At 45.2% G+C, this 13,572-nt stretch overlaps 1 protein-coding gene across 9 annotated transcripts in view; it reads left to right on the top strand.

Moving 5' to 3' along the window:
* LOC105026671 (ephrin type-A receptor 5) overlaps positions 1-13,572 on the top strand; it is a 56,123-nt gene that overhangs the window by 22,751 nt on the left and 19,800 nt on the right. For 5 of the 9 annotated variants that reach the window (XM_029116988.2, XM_029116990.2, XM_013140245.4 and 2 more), the window contains exons 4-5: positions 4,829-4,984; positions 5,688-6,023. In XM_029116988.2, the coding sequence (XP_028972821.1) occupies positions 4,829-4,984; positions 5,688-6,023 (492 nt within the window). Of the gene's footprint in view, positions 1-3,597; positions 3,655-4,828; positions 4,985-5,687; positions 6,024-13,572 lie in introns of all 9 variants that reach the window. The other 4 variants (XM_034290063.1, XM_034290066.1, XM_034290064.1 and 1 more) reach the window with 1 other exon arrangement.

Raw genomic sequence — 13,572 nt, forward strand, 5'->3', positions numbered from 1 at the left:
TCTATCTCTCTTCATCTCTCTACCTCTCTCCCTCTATCTCTCTTCATCTCTCTACCTGTCTCCCTACATCTCTCTCCATCTCTCTTCATCTCTCTACCTCTCTCCCTACATCTCTCTCAATCTCTCTCAATCTCTCTCCCTGCATCTCTCTACCTCATTCTTCATTAATATCTCTTATTGGCTAATACTACCGGTCTCTGTTCCAACAACCTAAAGCAGCTCACACTCCTGGGAATTATAGAGGCCTGGGAAATAGCTCCCTGTTCACTACATAGTGTACTTCTGTTCACTACATAGTGTACTTCTGTTCACTACATAGTGTACTTCTGTTCACAACACTGTGTACTTCTTTAGTATGTTACTCAGCTGCATACATGTAGAATGCTGTTTGGCATTCACCGCTGCTGATTCAAGTGTATAGAAATATATTTTTAGATCATTTCCTGTCATGATCTATATTGCTCAGATTTATAACCTCAGAAGATGGATCATGTGAACACGAAAACTTGTTTAAATGAACTCAGCAAGCTGGTCTTTCTGAATGGCAGAGGATGGAGCAAGATGTGTGGCATGGGACTAAAACTGTCTGGAGCTGCCTGGGTCTCTGGACTGGATTGGTCTCTAGACTGGATGGGGCTCTGTTCTGGATCAGGCTCTAGACTGGATGGGGCTCTAGACAGAAATGGTCTGTGGCTAACTGGACTGGATGGGTGTTTTATCTTAGTCACACAACCAATTATTGAATTTCTTTAATACTTCAGTAATATGGCCTTTTAAAAAATCTGTTGTTGGGAATCTCTTTTACAAAACACCATGCTGTATTCTACATGGAAATACACTTATTTACAGTAACACTCTGTTCCCTAAACAGCGGTCAGAACATCACTAACCAGTTGGTCTACAGAGAGGTCAGGGTTCAGCCGTGTTTGAGGGACTTGACTAATGACGTGTCACGTGCCAAGTCCCCCATTATTCCCTAAACAGAACAGAGTTAAAACAGAGTAGGGCCAGATCTCTCCACTAGGTCCTCTGTTGATAGAGAGGGTTCCAGGTTGTATTTTTCTAATAGATGTTTTGAGGTGGTTTGAGGTTGTCTTCTGCGTATATTGTAGAGGGTTCGAGTTATTTTGATGTAGTTTAAGGTGGTCTTCTTTGACTAAAGGGTTTGAGGAGGTATGAAGTGGTTTGAGGTAGTCTTCTGGTTATGGAGGGTTCGAGGTGGTTTAGTAGTTTGTGGCGGTTTCAGGTGGATTGACGTGGTTTGATTGTTTCTGTTTACCAGTATACCAGTATATCACTATATAGGGTGTAGTTTTGGATACAGACATTGTTGATTAATGAGAGGACATCAGATTGTAATCAAACATGGATTCTGTTACCTTGTTGTTTTCTTGTGTTGCTGAAAGCGTAGAAAGTTGGGATAATTTAGTGGAGGGTCCATTATGTCTGTGGTACATTGAGTCCCATTAGATAAAACCCACAGACAGAGTGATGGGATCTGGGAAAATACTGAGCTGTGGTCATGTATTGTGAACTTGCATCAGTTGTACCTGTTGTCCTCAGGCAGTGTCAGACTGGGGAAGATGAGCTGCCATGATATATTTCAGGGTGCTGCCATAGCAATGTTCAGGGTGGTGCCATACCGAGAATCAGGTTGCTACCATAACGATGTTAAGGCTGCTGCCAATAGCGATGTTAAGGGTAATGCCATGGTGACGTTTAGGGTAATGCCATGGAGATGTTTAGGGAAATGCCATGGAGATGTTAACGGTAATGCCATGGCGACATTTAGGTTAATGCCATGATGATGTTTAGGGAAATGCCACGGCGATGTTTAGGGTAATGCCATGGTGATGTTTAGGGAAATGCCATGGCGACGTTTAGGTTAATGCCATGGAGATGTTTACGGTAATGAAATGGCGATGTTTACGGTAATGCCATGGAGATGTTTACGGTAATGCCATGGTGATGTTTAGGGTAATGCCATGGCAACGTTTAGGATAATTCCATGGCAATATTTAGGTTAATGCCATGGGGATTTCTAGGGAAATGCCATGGCGATGTTTAGGGTAATGCCATGGCTACTTTTAGGGTAATGCCATGGCAATGTTTAGGGTAATGCCAGGTTGATGTTTAGGGTAATGCCATGGTGATGTTTAGGTAAATGCCATGGATATGTTTACGGTAATGCCATAGTGATGTTTAGGGTAATGTCATGGCAACGTTTAGGAAAATTCCATGGCAATGTTTATGTTAATGCCATGGGGATTTTTAGGGAAATGCCATGGCAATGTTTAGGGTAATGCCATGGCTACTTTTAGGGTAATGCCATGGCAATGTTTAGGGTAATGCCAGGGTGATGTTTAGGGTAATGCCATGGTGATGTTTAGGGAAATGCCATGGTGATGTTTAGGGTAATGCCATGGTGATGTTTAGGGAAATGCCATGGTGATGTTTAGGGAAATGCCATGGTGACGTTTAGGGTAATGCCATGGCTAAGTATTTTATTTTCAGTCACCCCACTGCCTGTGAACCTTGAGAGATTACCAACCATGTCCGAACAACCACGATGCCATACCCCACCGACCACGATGCCATACCCCAACCCCACCGACTGCGATGCCATACCCCAACCCCACTGACTGCGATGCCGTACCCCAACCCCACTGACTGCGATGCCGTACCCCAACCCCACTGACCGCGATGCCGTACCCCAACCCCACTGACTGCGATGCCGTACCCCAACCCCACCGACTGCAATGCCGTACCCCAACCCCACTGACTGCGATGCCGTACCCCAACCCCACCGACTGCGATGCCGTACCCCAACCCCACTGACTGCGATGCCGTACCCCAACCCCACTGACTGCGATGCCGTACCCCAACCCCACTGACCGCGATGCCGTACCCCAACCCCACTGACCGCGATGCCGTACCCCAACCCCACTGACCACGATGCCATAACCCAACCCCACCGACCATGGGCAGTTGGTGTTATATACACTCACCTAAAGGATTATTAGGAACACCATACTAATACTGTGTTTGACCCCCTTTAGCCTTCAGAACTGCCATAATTCTACGTGGCATTGATTCAACAAGGTGCTGAAAGCATTCTTTAGAAATGTTGGCCCATATTGATAGGACAGCACCTTGCAGTTGATGGAGATTTGTGGGATGCACATCCAGGGCACAAAGCTCCCGTTCCACCACATCCCAAAGATGCTCTATTGGGTTGAGATCTGGTGACTGTGGGGGCCATTTCAGTACAGTGAACTCATTGTCATGTTCAAGAAACCAATTTGAAATGATTCAAGCTTTGTGACATGGTGCATTATCCTGCTGGAAGTAGCCATCAGAGGATGGGTACATGGTGGTCATAAAGGGATGGACATGGTCAGAAACAATGCTCAGGTAGGCCGTGGCATTTAAATCATGCCCAGTTGGCACTAAGGGGCCTAAAGTGTGCCAAGAAAACATCCCCCACACCATTACACCACCACCACCAGCCTGCACAGTGGTAACAAGGCATGATGGATCCATGTTCTCATTCTGTTTACGCCAAATTCTGACTCTACCATCTGAATGTCTCAACAGAAATCGAGACTCATCAGACCAGGCAACATTCTTCCAGTCTTCAACCGTCCAATTTTGGTGAGCTCGTGCAAATTGTAGCATCTTTTTCCTATTTGTAGTGGAGATGAGTGGTACCCGGTGGGGTCTTCTGCTGTTGTAGCCCATCCGCCTCAAGGTTGTGCATGTTGTGGCTTCACAAATGCCTTGCTGCATACCTCTGTTGTAACGAGTGGTTATTTCAGTCAAAGTTGCTCTTCTATCAGCTTGAATCAGTCGGCTCATTCTCCTCTGACCTCTAGCATCAACAAGGCCTTTTCGCCCACAGGACTGCCACATACTAAATGTTTTTCCCTTTTCACACCATTCTTTGTAAACCCTAGAAATGGTTGTGCGTGAAAATCCCAGTAACTGAGCAGATTGTGAAATACTCAGACCGGCCCGTCTGGCACCAACAACCATGCCACGCTCAAAATTGCTTAAATCACCTTTCTTTCCCAGTCTGACATTCAGTTTGGAGTTCAGGAGATTGTCTTGACCAGGACCACACCCCTAAATGCATTGAAGCAACTACCATGTGATTGGTTGATTAGATTATTGCATTAATGAGAAATTGAACAGGTGTTCCTAATAATCCTTTAGGTGAGTGTATGTTGATATGGATACACTGTACTGTGTTAGTTTGATGCAGAAGGGACTGAACCTCTCTTCAAGAGGAGGACTTAACCTTAAAGAACTGATAATGTGTGTTGAATCAACATATCATGCTGTGTATAGCGCTGCCCTCTTCATCTCCTGACACTCAGATGTAATTTACCTCTCCGGAGGAGATGTAATTCATGTATTTGTCTGCATTAATGTATTTTCCAGCTGAGCATGTCGACATCTTGTCTCTCTCTCCATCTATCCCTTTCTCCCTCTCTCTCTCCATCCCTCTTCCCCTCTATCCATCTTCATCTCGGCCTCCCCTCTCCCTCCTGCGCCGTGGCCATAGATTATCAGGCTGGATCATTTCTACAGAATCAGGTGCCCTGAGATCAGTGCACAGGAGCGTTGTGGAATCAGGAATACATCCACCAGCCTCCGCTGGGCTGATTGACACGCAGTGATTCCATGTCCACACAGTGTTACCTGTCTTTGGTTAAAACCACGTCTCTGAGGTGACGACATGGACGCCACAGCCCAGGGCCATGCGAGAGAGACGTGGTCCCTGACCGGTCTTACAGCATGTGTCTCTGTCTCTCTGTCTCTCCAGAGTGCAGACTGGGTTTCTTCCGGTCGGTGCTGCAGAACCCGACCTGCAGTAAATGCCCCCCTCACAGTTTCACCAGAGTTCAGGGTGCCACGTCCTGCAGCTGTGAGGAAGGCTACTACAAGACGGACACAGACCCTCCAAACATGGCCTGCACACGTATGTAATACAGCTAAATATGACGTTGTTCACTAGATGTCTGGCCTGCACACGTATGTAATACAGCAAAATATGACGTTGTTCACTAGATGCCTGGCCTGCACACGTATGTAATACAGCTAAATACATGACGTTGTTCACTAGATGTCTGGCCTGCACACGTATGTAATACAGCTAAATATGACGTTGTTCACTAGATGTCTGGCCTGCACACATATGTAATACAGCTAAATACATGACGTTGTTCACTAGATGTCTGGCCTGCATAACGGATTAAATGATCCTTGGATATGAGAGGATATCTTTTTATAGCAAAGGGGGACCTATTTATTTAACTGAAAAATAATTGGTGCCTAAATGTTATCTAACTTATTTAATATATATTTAATATAAATGAACTGTAAATTACCTGGGTGGTCTGTTGTGGATTTAGTTGGTCTTTAAATGACATGTGGATGCCCTCAAACCTATGACACAAGTACATTTAGTTGGTCTTTAAATGACATGTGGATGCCCTCAAACCTATGACACAAGTACATTTAGTTGGTCTTTAAATGACATGTGGATGCCCTCAAACCAATGACACAAGTACATTTAGTTGGTTGAGTGCAGTTTGTCCCACAGTGGGCCCTTAGTTATAGTGTCCACAAAGTTCCTATGTTACTCAGGTACGTATTGTAAATCCATATTATTGTCCCTCCAGGGCCACCGTCTGCTCCTCGGAATGCAATCTCCAATGTGAACGAGACGTCAGTGTTCCTGGAGTGGGCGGTTCCCGAGGAGACGGGGGGCAGGAAGGACGTCCGCTACAACATTCGTTGCCGTAAGATCAGCGTGGACAGCCGGCGGTATGAGGAGTGTGGCAGCGCGGTGCGATTCCTGCCACAACGCAGTGGCCTCAGAGACAACTCGGTCATGGTGGTGGACCTGCTGGCCCACACCAACTACACCTTTGAGGTGGAGGCCATCAACGGAGTGTCGGAGCTCACCAACCCCGGGAGACAGTTTGTCTCTCTCAATGTCACCACCAACCAAGCAGGTCTGTGGCTACATTATCTATATGATATATGGGTACTGTACACACAACCATAATATGCCACCCAGGTGGGTCAGGTTTGCTGAAAATTATTTATAGGCTGTAAACATTACCATTGCTGCTAACCAGTGAGGTCAGTGTCTCTATCCATTATCTATAGGCTGTCAACCGCAAACTAGTCAGCTGTTTGTCTCTATGCATTACTTACATTATCCAAACATTACCATCACCGCAAACTGGTTAGCTGTGTGTCACTATGCATTACTTACATTATGCAAACATTACCATCACCGCAAACTAGTCAGCTGTGTGTCTTTATGCATTATTTACATTATGCAAACATTACAATCACTGCAAACTAGTCAGCTGTGTGTCTCTATGCATTACTTACATTACGCAAACATTACCATCACCGCGAACCAGGAAGGTCTGGATACCTTTCTTCACATATTGTTAAAATACCAACCACAATATCGAGATGGACAGAGAGACAGGAAAGACAGAGAGACAGGACAGACAGGGAAACGGGACAGACAGAGAGACAGACAATGAAAAGCTAAAGATGCACTTGAAGAATCTGCAGTCCTACTGGCCATTATCCAAGTGATTCAGGGAATACTGCCCTCTGTCCAGAGGAAGATCACACCTTACCCTGCAGACATAAACCAATTACTGATGAAGAGGAGGAAAGATCCACTCGGCTGCCATCTAGTCTCTGAGCCATGGCTTTGTCGTACCCTGGTAACATCACTCTGTAGAGCTGGCAGGGGCTTCCACCGCCCTCTGGACAGAATGAGGGGATAAGGACAGAGGAGTGGACAAGGAGGAGAAAGGAAAGAAGAACGGAAAGAAGAACGTGATAGGAGAAACTGCAAAGAGAAGACAAAGGAGAGTATAGAGAGGAGAAAGATCAGGGAGGAAAGAAAAGTGAGTAGAGTGGTAGAAGAGAGAGAATGGGGAGAGAGATTTGGTATTGATAAAGACAATAGAGGAGAGGCTGGTATTGATAAAGACAATAGAGGAGAGGCTGGTATTGATAAAGGCAATAGAGGAGAGGCTGGTATTGATAAAGACAGTAGAGGAGAGGCTGGTATTGATAAAAACAGTAGAGGAGAGGCTGGTATTGATAAAGACAGTAGAGGAGAGGCTGGTATTGATAAAGACAGTAGAGGAGAGGCTGGTATTGATAAAGACAGTAGAGGAGAGGCTGGTATTGATAAAGACAGTAGAGGAGAGCCTGATATTGATAAAGACAGTAGAGGAGAGCCTGATATTGATAAAAACAGTAGAGGAGAGGCTGGTATTGATAAAGACAGTAGAGGAGAGGCTGGTATTGATAAAAACAGTAGAGGAGAGGCTGGTATTGATAAAGTCAGTAGAGGAGAGGCTGGTATTGATAAAGACAGTAGAGGAGAGGCTGGTATTGATAAAGACAGTAAAGGAGAGACTGGTATTGATAAAGACAGTAGAGGAGAGGCTGGTATTGATAAAGACAATAGAGGAGAGGCTGGTATTGATAAAGACAATAGAGGAGAGGATGGTATTGATAAAGACAGTAGAGGAGAGGCTGGTATTGATAAAGACAGTAGAGGAGAGGCTGGTATTGATAAAGACAGTAGAGGAGAGGCTGGTATTGATAAAGACAGTAGAGGAGAGGCTGGTATTGACTTGTCATTACAGTACTTAAAACTTGAATAAGCTTTGATGCCTTCTATTTAGCAGTTCATCAGTGAGCCTGATCACTGTGAACAGCCTCAGATAGAAGACCTGTTGAAGTGCGTGTGGGTCTGTTTGAAGAGTGTGTGTGTGTTTGAGATTATGGCTGGCTGAGTGCGAATGTGTTTGAAGAGAGTGTGTGTGTGTCTGTGAGTTTGTAGCTGGATGGTTGTGAATGTGTTTGAAGAGAGTGTGTGTGTGTGTGTTTGTGGCTGGCTGGGTGTGAATGTGTTTGATGAGAGTGTGTGTTTGTGTGTGTGTTTGTAGCTGGCTCTGTATGAATGTGTTTGAAGAGAGTGTGTGTATGAGTTTGTAGCTGGCTGTGTGTGAATGTGTTTGAAGAGAATGTGTGTGTGAGTTTGTAGCTGACTGGGTGTGAATGTGTTTGAAGAGAATGTGTGTGTGAGTTTGTAGCTGACTGGGTGTGAACGTGTTTGAAGAGAGAGAGTGTGTGTGTGTGTGTTTGTAGCTGGCTGGGTGTGAATGTGTTTGAAGAGAGAGTGTGTGTGTGTGTGTGTGTGTGTGTGTGTGTGTTTGTAGCTGGCTGGGTGTGAATGTGTTTGAAGAGAGAGAGTGTGTGTGTATGTGTGTTTGTAGCTGGCTGGGTGTGAATGTGTTTGAAGAGAGTGTGTGTGTGTGTGTTTGAAGAGAGAGTGAGTGTGTGTGTGTGTGTTTGTAGCTGGCTGGGTGTGAATGTGTTTGAAGAGAGTGTGTGTGTGTGTGTTTGAAGAGAGAGTGAGTGTGTGTGTGTGTGTTTGTAGCTGGCTGGGTGTGAATGTGTTTGAAGAGAGAGAGTGTGTGTGTGTGTGTGTGTGTAGCTGGCTGGGTGTGAAGGTGTTTAAAGTGGTCTAATCGATAGAAGAACCGACCCATGAAACAGTGATTCCAGTCTGTCCGTCAGCGCCAGGCTTTCAGTTACACAGAGAACAGAAGTCTTTGTAGTGAGTCCAGGAGACCCAGACATCCCAGGGACTACATAGGCCGCCTCCCAAATAGCACTATTACCTATGTAGGTCAAACATAGGGCACTTTATAGGGAATAGAGTGCTTTTTGGGCCTAAGTGCATTTCTCTTTTCTAAAAGACACGACATGCATGGAGAGAGACAGGTATTTAATTGGTTAACTTAACCAGAGCATTACAGTAACACTTATATTCCCTGTCTCACGCCAGCAGTCCATGTAGAGCAGAGCAACAAACCTAATATTCAGAATCCTTGGACAGGGTGTGTAATATCACAAGCACTAACAGACTTTTAAAAGCAGTTTACACATTGTGCTGACATGGGCAGTGATTTCTCCATGTAAGTTGTCGGTGCCTTTGGAAAAGAGCCTTGTCGGCTGAACACTGGTCAACAGCATAATAGGCCTTGGTTGAATCACCGCCAAGATTGTCCTGCTCTTCGTCTTATGCGGTCTAGTACTGGGAATAAGATTGTGTTCCTAATTGAATAAGCTGCTTGCAAGGATAAACCAATCCTATGGGATGCTAGTTAAATGTCTGAAGACTTCTTTGCCAAGTAAAATACAAGGGCAGGGCAATAACAGATGATTTGGCCTCTAATAACAGAAGATGATTGGGTCTCTATTAAGAGGACTGGGCCTTTAATAAAAGATGATTGTGTCTCTATTACTAACAAATGATTGGGCCTCTAATAACTTAAGATGATTGGGCCTCTAATAACAGAATAAGATTGTGTCTCTATTAATAACAGATGATTAGGCCTCTACTCACAGAATCATATCTGAACTGCTATACATAATGTGATTTCCCAAAATAGACAGACAAGTAAAGCTAATGGGGAGTAAGGAGTAAAGTGGGGAATACGGGAGTAGGATGGGTAGGGAGGGGAGTAGGATTGGGAGTAGGGAGGGGAGTAGGATTGGGAGTAGGGAGGGGAGTAGGGAGGGGAGTAGGGGGGGGAGTAAAGCCAGGGTGTAGGGAGGGGAGTAGGATTGGGAGTGGGGAGGGGAGTAGGATTGGGAGTAGGGAGGGGAGTAAGGGGGGAGTAAGGAGGGGGTTGGGGGGAGTAAGGAGGGGAGTAGGGAGGGGAGTAGGGGGGGGAGTAAGGAGGGGAGTAGGATTGGGAGTAGGTAGGGGAGTGGGGGGGGGTAGGGAGGGAGTAAAGAGGGGAGTGGGGCGAGTAAAGAGGGGAGTGGGGGGGGGTAGGGAGGGAGTAAAGAGGGGAGTGGGGGGAGTAAAGAGGGGAGTGGGGGGGGAGTAGGGAAGGGAGTGGGGGGGAGTAAGGGGGGAGTAGGGAGGGGAGTGGGGGGAGTAAAGAGGGGAGTGGGGGGGAGTAAGGGGGGAGTAAAGAGGGGAGTGGGGGGGGGGGGTAGGGAGGGCTTAATAAAGCAGCTGTTTCTGCTGAATGATCAGACGTCTGCTGATTTTAACCACTTCTGACTGACCTACAACATGCAGCCCAGTAATACAGGAGGTAATTATCCACATGTAGCCGAGCCACTCCATTGTCCCATGAGGAAACTTCCCATTTCAGCTTTGATTAGTCCTCTCATTGGCTACAGTAGTGAACATGGGGTGGGCAGTTAGTTCTGGACTTTTTTTTTACTGTCAGTAAAATATGTAACATAAGGTCAGTGACAGCATGAAATATAATATGGTATATAATATATAATAATATAATATGTAACATAAGGTCAGTGACAGTATTTAATATAATGTTATATAATATATAATAATATAACATGTAACATAAGGTCAGTGACAGTATGTAATATTATGCTAAGATATAACATGAATACAGCTAAATGACACTGTATAATATTTAATCTAAAATTAATAAAGCTAATGGACAGTGTGTTATATGTAATATAACATTAATAAAGCTAATTGACGGTATGTAATATCTACTATAAATGTCTTAATGATTTTGACCTGATTGAGGAGCATTCTGGGTAATTTACCTGGCTGAGTTACATTATGGGTAATGTATCATTACCCATAATGCCTGGTCTGGTCGGGACATATGTCATAGGAAGTCCACAACTCAGAGATGTCCCCCACACAAATACTCACTGCAGACTGTCACTGCACTTTCAACATGCTCTCATTATGCTCTCAAAATGCTGTCTTGTGCACTCTATGTGCTCTCAGCATGCTCTTATCATGCTATCATCATGCTCTTATCATGCTATCATCATGCTCTTAGCATGCTCTCCATAGAGACAGAGGCTCTCAAACTCTCACACACGTCCACTCTCAGGGTTCACACACAGAAACATACACCCACTCTCAGGGTTCACACACAGAAACATACACCCACTCTCAGGGTTCACACACAGAAACATACACCCACTCTCAGGGTTCACACACAGAAACATACACCCACTCTCAGGGTTCACACACAGAAACATACACCCACTCTCAGGGTTCACACACAGAAACATACACCCACTCTCAGGGTTCACAGAAACATACACCCACTCTCAGGGTTCACAGAAACATACACCCACTCTCAGGGTTCACACACAGAAACATACACCCACTCTCAGGGTTCACACACAGAAACATACACCCACTCTCAGGGTTCACAGAAACATACACCCACTCTCAGGGTTCACACACACACACACACACACACACACACACACACACACACACACACACACACGCGCACACACACACGCACACGCACACACACACGCACGCACACACACACACATGCTGTTGATTCTGATCGATGATGTAACTGCTGATGGCAGCTGTAGGATGAATTCGGAACATCTTGTCTGCTCAGAAACAACACACTGTTCCCAACACGGAGTTTGTCAGGGACCAAAAGTGGAAGGTTCTTCACCCAATCTGAATCCATCTGATTGTGTGTTTCACATGTTGAAGACAAGACTGATGGCAAATAGAAAGTGAACATGGCTGCAGACCAGGCCTGGTAGAGCCTGATCACATGCGTGTGACGGGCCTGATGTCATGTGAATTATAAGAATTCCTCTGAGAACTCATAGATGATCAATCACTTGTGTGTGTCCTGGTCTCAATCAATACAATGTTGTGTTTTGGTATATTTGTGTCTTGATCCTGTTTATCGCTTGCTCTGTGTGTGTGTGTGTGTGTGTGTGTGTGTGTGAGTGTATGCCGTTAATGCATGGTTCAGAAGCTCTTCTCCTTACACCACACCAACACATCCCTGAACATGGCGTGATCACACTGTGTCATAGCTACTTCCTCTTCCTTCCTGTTGCCACGGTCACCATGTTACTGAGGTGTTTCATCTGCTAATCAACCTGGAATAAAGAACCTGCCATGAAGTGCAACTAAAGGTGGCAGGGCTAATTAAACCTGTGGGTTGAGGAAACTACAGTAAAACTCCTTTGTAGCTGCTGTATTTGACATGAGGGTTTAGAAATAACAATAGCATTTTGTCATAAAAACATCAGGTGTTTGGGTTTGTTTGGATTTGATTTTATAGTTTCCTGTCATTACACATCTAGATCAACTGTCTGACTGACTGACTGTTTGTCTGACTCAGGAGATCAATACTCTTGTTCCACAGTGGTTCTCTGGGCCTCCTGATGGCCCAGCCTGCCTGCCCCCCCAACTGGTTAAGTGGTCTGGTCCTAACCTGCTCTAAACTACAGGCTTTCACTACCGCTCTCTCTCCTCTGTCTCCCTCTCTCTGCGTCCCTCTTTCCTCTCTCTCTCTCTCTCTCCTCTGTCTCCCTCTCTCTGCGTCCCTCTTTCCTCTCTCTCTCTCTCTCTCTCCTCTGTCTCCCTCTCTCTGCGTCCCTCTCTCCTCTCTCTCTCTCTCTCTCTCTCTCCTCTGTCTCCCTCTCTCTGCGTCCCTCTCTCCTTTGCCTCTCTCACTCCCTGCTGTCTCCAGATTGGAGAGCTGAGGATCCTATTTCAGGCTTTTAAGATAGGACTGATTGTAGTTTAGTCTGGACAGAGAGAGGGGATAAAGTTACCACTGTTTTGTTTAGGGAAAAGGGTTTATTTTCTCCTCTCCTTTCGCTGAGGCTATTGAAATATAAACGTACTATAGTTCCAGTAGAGCGATCATGTCTGGTTCCTCTGGGAGCATTATAGTATTACTTAAAAGCTCTTTATCTTACCATTCCCCTGGAACACTTCCACTAAGAAGCAGAGAAGCAGCTCTCATTTCAACATGGCACATTTAGATGGACTGTTTTCCTGTTATCCTAATGATGGGTGTTTTAAAAGGTGTTAGGTAAGGGATAGTGTTAGGTAGGGATAGTGTTAGGGATTAGGTAGGGATAGTGTTAGGTAGGGATAGTGTTAGGTAGGGATAGTGTTAGGGCTAAGGTAGGGATAGTGTTAGGTAGGGATAGTGTTAGGTAGGGATAGTGTTAGGGGTTAGGTAGGGACAGTGTTAGGGCTAAGGTAGGGATAGTGTTAGGTAGGGATAGTGTTAGGGGTTAGGTAGAGATAGTGTTAGGTAGTGATAGTTTTAGGCAGGGATAGTGATTTTACTACAACCCAGAAGTCCTCCTTGTTGATAATATGCTTGTTGTTGTCATTATTCCGATTGTGATCGAGAGTCCTCGGGGGGGACCACTGTCTGAAGATAGTCGTGTTGTGTCACGTTACGCTCTAGCACCTCCTAGAACATGTTCAATTAATGGATTGCAATTTGTCCGCAATGATGTTTTAAACTAGTAATGTCTATCATTTAACAATGATGCTCTGACTAGCATGAGCAGCATTGGCAGCATGAGCAGCACTAGCAGCAAGAGCAGCACGAGCAGCATTAGCAGCATTATTAGCAGGACTAATAACATTACAAAATATTTGTTTTATCTTCCTGAACAGACTTTCAAATGTCTATGGTTTAATCTGTTTTC

The sequence above is a fragment of the Esox lucius genome, chromosome 23, assembly GCF_011004845.1.
Source record: "Esox lucius isolate fEsoLuc1 chromosome 23, fEsoLuc1.pri, whole genome shotgun sequence".
NCBI classification, from domain to species: Eukaryota; Metazoa; Chordata; class Actinopteri; order Esociformes; family Esocidae; genus Esox; species Esox lucius.